Raw genomic sequence first — 13,579 nt, forward strand, 5'->3', positions numbered from 1 at the left:
AGTTGATTTACAATGTTGTGTTAGTTTCAGATGTACAGCAAAATGAATCAGTTATACATATACATATATCCACTCTTTTTTAGATTCGTTTCCCATATAGGCCATTACAGAGTATTGAGTAGAGCTCCTTGTGTTCTACAGCAGGTTATTATTAGTCATCTATTTTATATATAGTAGTGTGTGTATGTTAATTCCAATCTCCCAATTTATCCCTCCCCACCCTTACCTCCTCGTAACCATGTTTGTTTTCTACATCTGTAACTCTATTTCTGTTTTGTAGATAAGTTCATTTGTACTGTTTTTTTAGATTCCACATATAAGCTATATCATATGATATTTGTCTTTGTCTGACTTACTTCACTCAGTATGACAGTCTCTAGTTCCATCCATGTTGCTGCAAATGGCATTATTTTGTTCTTTTTTATGGCTGAGTAATATTCCACTGTACACATGCACCATATCTTCTTTACCCATCCCTCTGTTGATGGACACTTAGGTTGTTTCCATGTCCTGGTTATTGTAAACAGTGCTGCAATGAACATTGGGCTATATATATCTTTTTGAATTATGATTTTCTCTGGATATATGCCCAGGAGTGGGATTGCTGGATCACCTGGTAACTCTATTTTTCATTTTTAAAAGAACCTCCATACTGTTCTCCATAGTGGTTGTACCAATTTCCATTTCCACCAGCAGTGAGGAGGGTTCCCTTTTCTCCACACCTTAGAGAGGGAAGGTATTAAAGAGAGGATCCCTGTGCTGTTTAATTTCCACTTGCTCCCACCTTAATTCTTGACTCCCCATCAATTTTCTATCCTTCCTTGTACTGCTCTTTACATGAGAATCCCCTTTCTGTGCATGGAATCACCCAGTCTCCCTTGCTTCCCGGAGCTGTTGGGTTTGGTCGGGGGAGGACAGATAGGAGACTGGAGGGTGGAGGAGAGCATGGTCAGAGATCTACTGCCTTGGCTTCTTCTCCACTTCTGCCTGGTTCTAGCAGTGTCCAGGCTCTTCTCCAGGTGTGCTTCCTGGAGGAGGGTCTTCCGAGTCTTCTGCTCTCTGCTGCACTCAGCAACGAGTCTTGCCTCCTCTGCCCTTCAGACCTCGGGGTCGTGATGGTTCTTGCCATTGCTAGTGCTTGCATACCTCAACACCTCTACTTGGTTCTTTTAACCTTGCCTGCACTTCTGAATCCAGTTATTCCACTGAACTCTCCATAGGGAAATCCTTCTGAGTGTGTCCTGCTGCTCCTTTCTTGGACCCTGAGTGACATGTTCCCAGGAGACAAGAACCCATAGAGACTGTGGTATGTGGCCTCAACTTTGACCTCATCCCTTGTCATTCTTAAGCAACATCCCAGGATTGGGGGTCCTGACATGTTCACACTATGCTCCTCCTTCTAGGGGGAGAGAGAGGTGGGAGAGGCACTGTTTTTCCTGAGAATGAAATAAGGTACAAAGCTAAAAGGACCCAGCATGGTACTGGTTACTAAGAAGACACAGAGTAAATGACAGCTGCTGGTATCATTAGGCATCAATTGATGATCTTTCAAGAAACAAGAAGGAAAACATGAGGACAGCGATATAGCCAGTCTATAAGCTAGGATAGCATTTCAATCCCCCATTTCAGTGCTGTTATTTTGTTGGCCAAGAAATGAATTGGATTTACTGGCCATCTTTTAATTCTACAAAGAGACTAATCTCCAAGGATGCTTTCTCCCCTTTTTTTATAATTATCAAAGATAACTGCATAGATTATTGTACATTTTAGGGTATTGATGTAAAAAATCTGAAGGTTGGAGGGGGAGAAGAAGATTTCAATTGAGAATAATACATTCTTTCATTAAAAGTGTTGACTGGGAGCTAGCATTAAGACAGCCTGTAGCAAGAGATCATCACAGATGCCAGGTTCATAGAATATACAATATTTAGTCAAGTCTGACAAAATATTATAAAAAATTAGATTATCTCAGAGAAAAATCATTCTGGCAACAGATTTATTTTGCATCATGCAGACAAAATAAATGTGGTTTTGATTTTATATGAAATCAACCTACAGGGGTCACCTGGTGCTTTTGACTGACCATCAACAATCTCCCTTTTTCTAGACCTGGCACCTTTATTTTCCATACGAGTTAGGTGGGACTGATTCTGCTTTTAGCTCTGGGGATGGACATATGACATGGCCCAGCCAATGGGAACATCACATTCCACTTAGCTGATCATTGATTACGGGGCATACTCATGACTCAAGCAGGACCAAGCAGAACTAAAGGGCTGTCATCCCCAGGTCTTTTGCTAGGACTATTGAGAAAGAGAAATATATGTATTTTTCCTGCTGAGGCTGCAAAATGCAAACCTGGAGCTGTTGGTGGCTGTCTTTGCCACGGTGGCAGGTGCCTGCCTGAAAGTGAAATCTGCACTGGGGAGAGGTGATCTGTGAGATGGGGAGAGATGAAATCCTGGTGATAATGAATGAGAACCCAGATATGGCTCTAGAATTTTATGTGACTTCAGTGAATTCCCTCTTCTTGAGCCAGTTTGAGTTGGATTCTGTCAGTTGTCATCTCAAGAGTCTTGGTTAATGCACAGGACAGTCATAGGGCTTTTCTGTTGCGATCTCTTTCTCTCCACATGAAAAATTGTATTTGAAAAGAACTTGTCACTGATTAATTCATCCCATTTTCTATTGAGCACATATTATGGCAGGCACTGTGTCCAGTCCTGGAATGTAAAGATGATAGGGCAAAACCTCCATCAGATAGACAGATGTAGAAATAGACATCATGTAGGACCAGCTATATGGTGATGGCACTGCTGTGAAATGAGTGTGAAATAGGACAAGGACCTAGCATGATGATTAAAAAAGTAGACTCTGGAGCCAGACTGCCTAGGCCTACTGTGCCACTTACTATTTCTTGTGACACTTATACGTTTCTTAACCTCTCTGTCTCTCCGTTTTCTCATCTGTAAAATGGTGAGAATAATTGTTGTGAAGACTGAGTGAGTTGATACACGTGAAACACTTGAAATAGTGCTCAGTAAGTGTTCACTATTGCTACTGTGACTATGCACTAGTTCCCAGATGGTAAGGAAGACACATGAGGTCACCTGTGATTCCCCTTGTGCACAGGGGAATAGGAATAAGAATATAAGAGATAAGGAAGTAACTTTTGAGCTGAGCTTTGAAAGGTGACCTGGCCAGGCAGAGAAGGACAGCAATGACATTATGAGCAAATGAAACTGTGTGCAAAGGTCCTGAGGCATGTAAGAGCAAGGCATCCTGGGACTGCATTTATCTGCATTTTCTTTAATTATAGGTTGCATGTGGGTGACTTTTGGAAATGTGACTATAAAAGTCAGCAGAGGCTAGATCCCAAAGGGTCTAATGTGCCTAGCTAAAGGCTGCTTGCATTAATATTAGGTAGGATAGCATCTTTTGCAAGTGACTGAATACCCACCTCAGAAGGGCTTAAGTGAAAATTGCATTTAATGGCAGCCATAACTGAAAAGTCCAAAGGAAGAGCTGGCTATTATAGATATGTCTAGATCAGGATCCAAGTGATGACTCTGAGCACTATTTTTCTCCCTTTATCTCTGTTTTGCGACTTCATCTGTGTGTTGTTCTATTCTCATATGGTATTATGCTTTGTTATCATAAGATGTGTTAGAGTTTTACAGGCTGAAGTCCACTGGGAAAGAAGGAGATTCTCTTTTACAGATGTACAAGCAAAGTCTCACGGTTCTGTTTGAGTCACCTGAATGAATTATTTTGGTGAGCAGAATGCTATGTCTGATTGATCAAGCCTGAGATTTACAAACTGCATAAGTCAATTCTACTTAGAAGCTTAAAGACTTAGCATATAAAGGATGGTGGTCCTTCAGGAGGAAATTGGGTATGAATACCAGAAAAAGGATATACATGTCAGGTAGCAAAACCCAAATAAGTTCAAGACACATATTATATTGTAGAGATTGGAGGGACATTGCTGGCTTCTAAGCTGAGGAGTGACATGGCCATATGTATAATTTAGAAGGATAGATCTAACCTAATGCGGAGGATGGATTGGAGGGTTGTGGCCATAGGAAAAGGCTCAGTTAAAAAGTTTTTACTAGTCGGGGGAAGAGGTGATGAGTATATGAATGAAACTTTGGCATTGGGAATGGAAAGCTGCAATGACTCAGAAATGTACACACAGGTGCTAGAACCATAAACATTTACGCTGAACAAAATTCACTGGGGAAGGGAAGGAAGACATAGACTAACTCTTAGGCTTTGGTGACATGATGAGTAGTGATGCCATTTACTGAAAGTGGAACTACAGAAGGAGAGAGAGAGGAAGGTATAAAACAACAAATAGCTAATATGTAAAATGTATTTATGTCCATGATCTTTTTCATTGAGTGGCAGAGAAAAAGTATATTTAAAGTTTATGGAATCTTTTTTTTTTCCACGACAAACAACATCATTCACAGTGATGAATGACCTGAGGATGCCATTTTGCACACACAGATACAAGGAAATACACAGGTTCTATAAATGTGTAACATAGGTACAAGCATGTTCATGTACACACAGTTTTGTTTTAGCCTCACTTTGGTTAGTTTTGCCCTTTTCTTCTCAACTGCTTTTTTTTTTTAATATATTTTTTAACATCTTTATTGGAGTAAAATTGCTTTACAATGGTGTGTTAGTTTCTGCTTTATAATAAAGTGAATCAGCTATACATATACATATATCCCCATAGCTCCTCCCTCTTGCATCTCCCTCCCATCCTCACTATCCCGCCCCTCTAGGTGGGCAAAAAGCACTGAGCTGATCTCCCTGTGCTATGCAGCTGCTTCCCACTAGCTATCTATTTTACATTTGGTAGTGTATATATGTCCATGCCACTCTCTCACTTCATCCCAGCTTACCCTTTGCACTCCCCGTTTCCTCAAGTCCATTCTCTACATCTGTGTCTCTATTCCTGTCCTGCCCCTAGGTTCTTCAGAACCATTTATTTATTTTTTTTAGATTCCAAATATATGTGTTAGCATACAGTATTTGTTTTTCTCTTCCTGACTTACTTGACTCTGTATGACAGTCTCTAGGTCCATCCACCTAACTACAAATAACTCAGTTTCATTTCTTTATATGGCTGAGGAACATTCCATCGTATATATGTGCCACATCTTCTTTATCCATTCATCTGTCGATGGACACTTATGTTCCTTCCAAGTCCTGGCAATTGTAAATAGTGCTGCAATGAACATTGTGGTACATGTACCTTTTTGAATTACGGTTTTCTCAGGGTATATGCCCAGTAGTGCGATTGCTTGGTCATATGGTAGTTCTATTTGTAGTTTTTTAAGGAACATCCATACTTTTCTCCATAGTGGCTGTATCAACTTACATTCCTACCAACAGTGCAAGAGGGTTCCCTTTTCTCCACATCCTCTCCAGCACTTATTGTTTGTAGATTTTTTGATGATGGCCATTCTGACCAGTGTAAGGTGATACTTCATTGTACTTTTGATTTGCATTTCTCTAATGATTAGTGAAATTGAGCATCCTTTCATGTGTTTGTTGGCAATCTGTATATCTTCTTTGGAGAAATGTCTGTTTAGGTCTTCTGCCCATTTTTTAATTGGGGTTTTTTTTTTTTTTTTTTTTGATATTGAGCTGCATGAGCTGCTTGTAAAGTTTGGAGATTAACCCTTTGTCAGTTGCTTCATTTGCAAATATTTTCTTCCATTCTGAGTGTTGTCTTTTCATCTTGTTTATAGTTTCCTTTGCTGTGCAAGAGCTTTTAAGTTTCATTAGGTCCCATTTGTTTATTATTATTATTTTTTTCCATTTCTCTAGGAGGTGAGCCAAAAAGGATCTTGCTGTGATCTATGTCATGGAGTGTTCTATGTTTTCCTCTAAGAGTTTTATAGGGTCTGGCCTTACATATAGGTCTTTAATCCATTTTGAGTTTATTTTGGTGTATGGTGTTAGGGAGTGTTCTAATTTCATTCTTTTACATGTAGCTGTCCAGTTCTCCCAGCATCACTTATTGAAGAGGCTGTCTTTTCTCCATTGTATATTCTTGCCTCCTTTATCAAAGATAAGGTGACCATATGTGTGTGGGTTTATCTCTGGGCTTTCTTTCCTGTTCCATTGATCTATATTTCTGTTTTTGTGCCAGTACCGTATGGTCTTGATTACTGTAGCTTTGTAGTATAGTCTGAAGTCAGGGAACCTGATTCCTCCAGCTCCATTTTTCTTTCTCAATATTGCTTTAGCTTTTGTGTTTCCATACAAATTGTGAAACTTTTTGTTCTATTTCTGTAGAAAATGCCATTGGTAGTTTGATAGGGATTGCATTGAATCTGTAGATTGCTTTGGGTAGTATAGTCATTTTCACAATGTTGAATTTTCCAATCCAAGAACATGGTATATCTCTCCATCTGTGTGTATCATGTTCAATTTCTTTCATCAGTGTCTTATAGTTTTCTGCATACAGGTCTTTTGTCTCCTTAGGTAGATTTATTCCTAGGTATTTTATTCTTTTTGTTGCAATAATAAATGGGAGTGTTTCCATAATTTCTCTTTCAGATTTTTCAAGATTAGTGTATAGGAATGCAAGAGATTTTTGTGCATTAATTTTGTATCCTGCTACTTTACCAAATTCATTGATTAGCTCTAGTAGTTTTCTGGTAGCATCTTTAGGATTCCCTATGTATAGTATCATGTCATCTACAAACAGTGACAGTTTTACTTCTTCTTTTCTGATTTGGATTCCTTTTATTTCTTTTTCTTCTCTGATTTTTGTGGCTAAAACTTCCAAAACTATGCTGAATAATAGTGGTGAGAGTGGGCAAGCTTGTCTCGCTCCGGATCTTAGAGGAAATGGTTTCAGTATTTCACCATTGAGAACGATGTTGGCTGTGGGTTTGTCATATATGGCCTTTGTTATGTTGAGGTAAGTTCCCTCTATGCCTACTTTCTGGAGGTTTTTTTTTTTTTATCATAAATGGGTGTTGAATTTTGTCAAAAGCTTTTTGTGCATCTATTGAGATGATCATATGGGTTTTCCCCTTCAGTTTTTTAATATGGTGTATTACATTGATTGATTTGCATATATTGAAGAATCCTTGCATTCCTGGGATAAACCCCACTTGATCATGGCATATGATCCTTTTAATGTGTTCTTGGATTCTGTTTGCTAGTATTTTGTTGAGGATTTTTGCATCTATGTTCATCAGTGATATTGGCCTGTAGTTTTCTTTTTTTGTGGCATCTTTGTCTGGTTTTGGTATCAGGGTGATGGTGGCCTTGTAGAATGAGTTTGTGAGTGTTCCTCCCTCTGCTATATTTTGGAAGCGTTTGAGAAGAACAGGTTCTCTAAATGTTTGATAGAATTCGCCTGTGAAGCCATCTCGTCCTGGACTTCTGTTTGTTGGAAGATTTTTAATCACAGTTTCAATTTCAGTGCTTGTGATTGGTCTGTTTATATTTTCTATTTCTTCCTGGTTCAGTCTCGGAAGGTTTTGCTTTTTTAAGAATTTGTCCATTTCTTCCAGGTTGTCCATTTTATTGGCATATAGTTGCTTGTAGTAATCTCTCATGATCCTTTTTATTTCTAAAGTTTCAGTTGTTACTTTTCCTTTTTCATTTCTAATTCTGTTGATTTGAGTCTTCTCCTTTTTTTTCTTGATGAGTCTGGCTAATGGTTTATCAATTTTGTTTTTCTCCTCAAAGAACCAGCTTTTAGTTTTATTGATCTTTGCTCTTTTCCTTCATTTCTTTTTCATTTATTTCTGGTCTGATCTTTATGATTTCTTTCCTTCTGCTAACTGGGTTTTTTTTTGTGCTCATGTGTTTTTGACTAATGTGTTCTTTCTGTATTTTATCAATCTTTGTAAGTGGCTTTAAATCCTTTTGGATCTGAAAGTAGGTTTTGTAATGAAAAACTTTTAAGAGATAAGTAAGTAAACAACATCCAAAAATGAATGCATTAAAGGTTCATGATCATAAGAAAATTTAAATTACATAATATTCTTATGGGTTTTGACTGTCTGCAATGAATTCGCCATTTTCAGTTTCTCCAGCAAATTCCATAGTTCTCAAAGGGCCCATATTTTGTTGTTCCCCACATTAGCTTCTTCCATTGGCTGTTTTTTAAAATACTTTATAGTTTGGAATTCCAGGTTCAGATGCTATTTAGAGGTAGGTGACTATCTCAAACACCTCTTCCCTCTCCTCTTTGTCTAATCTTTATTGACCTTGGTCTCCCAGATACATGTCCTGACTCAGGAGGAGAGAAACAAGTGGTTAATGCATGGTAGGCAGAGGAAGATGATGAAAGCAAGATAGATCTGCAAGATGGGAGAAGGAAGTATTGCCCTTATGTACAGCTGCTTGATCATTGTAAATTTCACCCTTGATAATAGTAGCACCCAGCTCTGGAACACACAGGGGTTTCACACTTTCTTATGAATAAACTCCCCGATCCTCAGGTAGACAATTGAGATTTTTGAAATATGGCCTATGGATTCTTCTTCTTGGTCTCTGCTCTCACTTTCATGCTTTGTCCCCATTGTTCCCTCTGTTGGACGTGCCCTTTCTCCATTTTGGCCACTCCACTTCTTATCTGTCACTTCAGGCCAAGGGGGTAGAGATTTCCCTAGTTGTTTTCTCTTACATCCCAGTTTTGGAGTTAACATGTTCCCCTCAGCATTCCTTCTAAAATATTTTGTCTTTATCTCCAGTTTAGCACTTAGCATATTTCAGCATGTTTATTTCCAGAATTCTAGGTATTTGTGTTTGTGTGCATGTCATTTCCTTTCTTATGTCCTTAGAAAGTTGATGGCAGGGGCTGCTCTATATTCATCTTGGTGTTGCTCTGCCTTCACAGAACCCAATGTGATGATTCACACATAAGAGGCATTAAATGATATTTATTAAATGAAAGAGTAAAGAGAGGAATACATGGAAGGAGGGTCAGATGACGCCAAAAAGGAGGAGCAAGAGAACACCATTACTATCAGCCAAGGGAGTGTGGGTGAGAGTATTATGGGTGAGATTAACTGAGGAATTGCAGTTCAGTCGTGAACAAGATGTTGACACTAAGAGAAAGTGGAACTAAGGTATGTGTGAAACTTTGAAGAGACAGCTATTTGCTTAGATATTTGGTCACACCCTCTTCTCCTCCTGTTCACTCCTCCCATCAACTTATTCATAAATCAATGGTCATATGCTTTGCTTTATTTGAATTTAATACTTGGGAAATCCATGAGAAATAATGTCTTACTATAATGTAAAGTAGTGCTCTTATCTGTGAGAAAGCTAAGAGGACAAATATATGTCCCGGGTAACCATCACAATAAAGAATTTAGGAGAATGATCTACTGACTGGTCTCTGTAACTTGTTTCTCTTCATTTCCATTACCCCTCCCAGGGTATCTCTAGATTTTTCACCCATTCCTGATGGTGTTTGAGGATGAGATGGGGAGAATGCAGCTTCTGAATTCCTTGTTTTATTTGCATACCTCTCACCTACTTAATAATATACACTTAGCACACATAATGTCCTTCCATGTGTAAAATCTTCTCTGCCTCCCACCCCCAGGAACAGATGCCTCCAGCATCCAGTCACTTTATTTGCCATGGTGCTCATCACACTGAACTGTGAGAGTGTGCTCATCACACATTAGCCTGTATGAAGGTACAGATATTGTTTTAAATCATTAAATCTGACCCAGCATCAGAGTGTCTGGCTCATATGGGCTCATTAAAGAGTTGTTGAGTGAATATATACAAGCATGAAGGAATGAATAATATAGTAAAATAATCACTTCTCTTTAGCTTGCTTGAAATTACTTGGCTTCTCTTACCTTTGGGTTTTTACTTTTTGAGAATTGTCAAGGACTTTGGGATGTTATGACTCTCTTAAGTAACAGGCAAAAATGTAATTGTATGAAGATTTAATGATATAATATCATTGCCAGCTGGTTTTAGCACTCAGGGAATTTAATAGAAAATTTGTAACATTGTCTTTAATTTGTTTAAATATTTATGAACATCACTTTTGAGAAAACATATCTGGGGTTATTGTTTTATAGAATTCATTTTGGTGTGGTTTCAATGGTTTGGTAGTTCAACCTGTTTTAATAAATTCTGCTAGAACTATCTGTAAATTCTCTGGAATCTGAGTGGGTGTCTTTTTGGATCTCATTTCTGCTTGTCCCACCTTCCAGGGCCCCAGATTAAATCGGTGTGTCTGCCACAAGGATCTTGGGACATTCAGACCAGCAGTCCTCATCAGAGCTCATCATCTTCTGATATGGAGTCTAGATAATCTGTGTCAACATATAGGAGAAATCCAGAGAACAAACTGTCTGCCCAACCTGGGTCCGAGAAGAGGCCATTCTGGTCAGTGAAGAAGATCTCCAGCCAGACTTCATCTTCTGGCTGCAGATAGATGACTGTGGACCCTGAAGCCACGTCATGGTTTCCTGTGTTGGCGTCAAAGGTCTTTATCCGGTACTGCCCATTGTGTACTAGCCCAATTGCCAGATGCTTATTTGCCAATGTGATATCATAAGAAAAGTAATAGATTCCTGGGAAAGCACAGATGAACTTCCCTGTTGCAGGGTTGTAGTGCTCTCCTTCATTGAAGAGGACCTTGTTAAATATAATTGGTAATCTTTCTTCTGGGTAGCTTGTTGTGATGCCAACAGAAAAGGCAGATTTGAGCACGATGCTTCCACATCTACAAACACCAGGCAGCCCTGGGCCCCCTTGCTCTCCTCTGTCTCCCTTTGGTCCAGGAGGCCCAACAGGACCTACTTCTCCTTTTTCTCCCTCAGGTCCCATGGGTCCTTTCTTCCCAGTCTCTCCTTGGTCCCCTTTCTCTCCAGCAAGGCCCAGTGGTCCAGTCTTACCTCTCAAACCTTCAAAAAGAGTTTATAGTTTAATTAACAGTTTCTGTAAATATAGAGTCACAAACAACATGCCCACATACCCTAAATTGTTTTTCTCAGTCAACTTTCAACAGTATACTACTACATAATTAATATTTAAATAAATCACTGATGCACTAAAATGGAAATAGAAAAATTTCATCAAAATGTCAAGAAAATTTTCCTGAATATGTAAGAAATCATTTAAAACCTGATTAATTTAAAATAAGTAACCATCATTTTGATGACAGATTACCTGCTGCTAAATTAGACACATATAGATAGTTATCTCTATAGGAGGAATTCAAGGAGCATGATATTATTCCCCAGAGTGAGGTCATGGGGGAAGACAGAACAAGATGAATCCTTAGGGCTACTTAGTCTTATGCACCATTCTACTTCTATCAGGATTATTAATATTGGGCAGAAAGTTTTGTTTGGGTTTGGAAAAACCCGAACGAACTTTTTGGCCAACCCAATAAAAAGTTAAAGTGAGATTAGCTCATATTTATTGAACATTTACAATGTATCAGGGTCAATGCTTTAGGTGCATGCATTATCTTCTTTAAGCCCTGTACAACTTTATGAACTAAGAATTATTATTACTTCCGCTGTAGATGAGAAAACTGAGCCATGGAGAAATTAGTTTGCTCAAGGAAACAGAGCTAGGGAGTGATGGAGCTGTGATCTGAACTCATGCCTGCCTGACTCTGGCATCTGAACATCTGGGGCAGTGGCCAGAGTGTCATTTGTAAAGTGCACCACAGTAGGGGCTCTTCAATATGTCATGATAACCAAACAACAGTGACTGCCACCACTGTGCAGGAGTTCATTTTTGAAGGAGAAAACTGAATCCCAGAAGGGTGAAGAAACTTGCTTCAGTAGCAAGACTAGGACTGGAATCCAAGTCTCAGCCTAATGATGTTTCTCCTTCATCAAAATGCCTCTTACTTTTGGGGCTGAAATAAAAAACCTTTAATTCTTTTTGGCTCTACAGCTAAATGGTTGTATTATTTTAGGCAAGTCCTTTACTTTCTCTGGGTCTCCATATTTGTAGAAAATACATAAGGGCTGTGAAAGGATTTCAACAAATTCAAAATCATCATACTGGAATATTTTCTGTTTGTTCAGATATTTATATCTACAGGTCAACCATAGGCTAAATGTAGAGAAATTGTGACCATGGGTTGAAAGTGATAAGCAAAATCTATTTAATTTTTAAACCTTATATGTAATAACAGTGACTTAAAAGCATAAAATATGTCATTCAATTTTATGGCCAAATCCATTCCATAAATATTGTCTTGAAAAGTATCCAAATGATTGGTAATTTGTAATGCACTTTTGTAGTCAGGGAAAGCATATTGTTGTTATATTGTGTACTTTTACTCTTAACTATGTATTTGTTCTCAGGAACTTTTATTAAGCTAAACCTTTTATCTTGATAGTGCTTTGATATCATTTATTTGAATATTACACATACATCAATGTATGAATTTGATCATTTTTCAGTTATTTGGCAAATTTAGCAATGAAGTGTTCTGGATAATATAAGTTTCAGGAGAATTAAAGCTTTACCCTTAAAACATCAAGTATTTTGTTTCAGTAATTTTAGAAAGAGGTTGTGTAATAATTTATGATGCATAGAAAATGCTAATAATGAATGTAACCCGTTTTTGGTGACTAGGATCAGCATTGTTACTGGTCATAGGACCATCCTCCAGCTCTAGATGACTTTTGTTATTAAGTCGAAATTCCACTAGCCCCAGCCAAAACAAACTGGTATTTATTTCTGGAAATAAGGACATAATAGTCTAATCTTTCAGTGTTTGTTTCTTTTTGGTAGAAATGAAATATGAATACTATTTTACTATTAAATTAACTTTTGAATCAAGAACTACAACTTATACATTATTATTTTATTTTCAATAGGAGCTAACTTTTGCTGTCTTCACCAGTGACTGATGTATCAATAAAAAAACATTTTGGCATCAGTAACAATTTCTGCCATTAAATTTCATTATGCACTGAAATTTCTTTGCCTCTATAACTTTGGGCAAGTCACTTATTGTCTTAGTTTCAAATGCCCCATTTGTACTATGAAGAAATTGGATCTAAGTTCACTCTAAAGCCATTGGGAAAGTAGTAAACAGTGACTCAGTAGACTTGACAAGCCCTAATTCAGCCATGGATTAGTTAGGTGACTGTGAAGAAGGGGCTTTACCTCTCTGACTTTAGTTTCCCAGTTCTTGAAATGAAGGTGTTGGACTAGATTGCTTGAGGTTTCATCCTCTTGAAAATTCTTTGAGACCAAACCGTAAATACTAAGATGCAATTTTACAATGCTAGCCGTGAAAAGATCTTTATAATCTCAACACTTGGATCTCTATAGCTATTTAATACTTTGAACTGCTGAGAGTTAGATAATCAGGGACTAGTGGTAATAATTTACAGTAATTCTTTCTGTTTGCATGAAGGATTTACCCTTGTGATAAAAGCCAATTAATGAAGAATGGAATGAAGGGATAAATCATTCCGCCTCCCTATTCAGTCAGACATATGCTGGGTAAAGAGGAGAATTATGGAGTGTTAGTCTATGCTTAGATACTGAAGCTTAGAGAGAAAGAATTTCTTCTTAGTTCTCCACA

At 38.0% G+C, this 13,579-nt stretch overlaps 1 protein-coding gene and 1 long non-coding RNA gene across 5 annotated transcripts in view; one reads left to right on the top strand and one right to left on the bottom strand.

Annotated features, from left to right (window-relative positions):
- The window catches only part of LOC132426069 (uncharacterized), a 181,007-nt gene extending 170,668 nt beyond the window's left edge, over nucleotides 1–10,339 (top strand). Inside the window, exon 4 of one of the 2 annotated variants that reach the window (XR_009519586.1) lies at nucleotides 10,227–10,339. This is a non-coding gene — a long non-coding RNA (uncharacterized lncRNA). Of the gene's footprint in view, nucleotides 1–9,598; nucleotides 9,696–10,226 lie in introns of those variants that run through there. The other variant, XR_009519585.1, reaches the window with a different exon arrangement.
- C1QTNF7 (C1q and TNF related 7) overlaps nucleotides 9,763–13,579 on the bottom strand; it is a 124,930-nt gene continuing 121,113 nt past the window's right edge. For all 3 annotated transcript variants that reach the window (XM_060012792.1, XM_060012790.1, XM_060012791.1), the window contains exon 3: nucleotides 9,763–10,922. In XM_060012792.1, the coding sequence (XP_059868775.1) occupies nucleotides 10,291–10,922 (632 nt within the window). In that variant the 3' untranslated portion in view covers nucleotides 9,763–10,290. The remainder of the gene's footprint in view (nucleotides 10,923–13,579) is intronic.

The sequence above is a fragment of the Delphinus delphis genome, chromosome 5 (assembly GCF_949987515.2).
Source record: "Delphinus delphis chromosome 5, mDelDel1.2, whole genome shotgun sequence".
Lineage (NCBI taxonomy): Eukaryota > Metazoa > Chordata > Mammalia > Artiodactyla > Delphinidae > Delphinus > Delphinus delphis.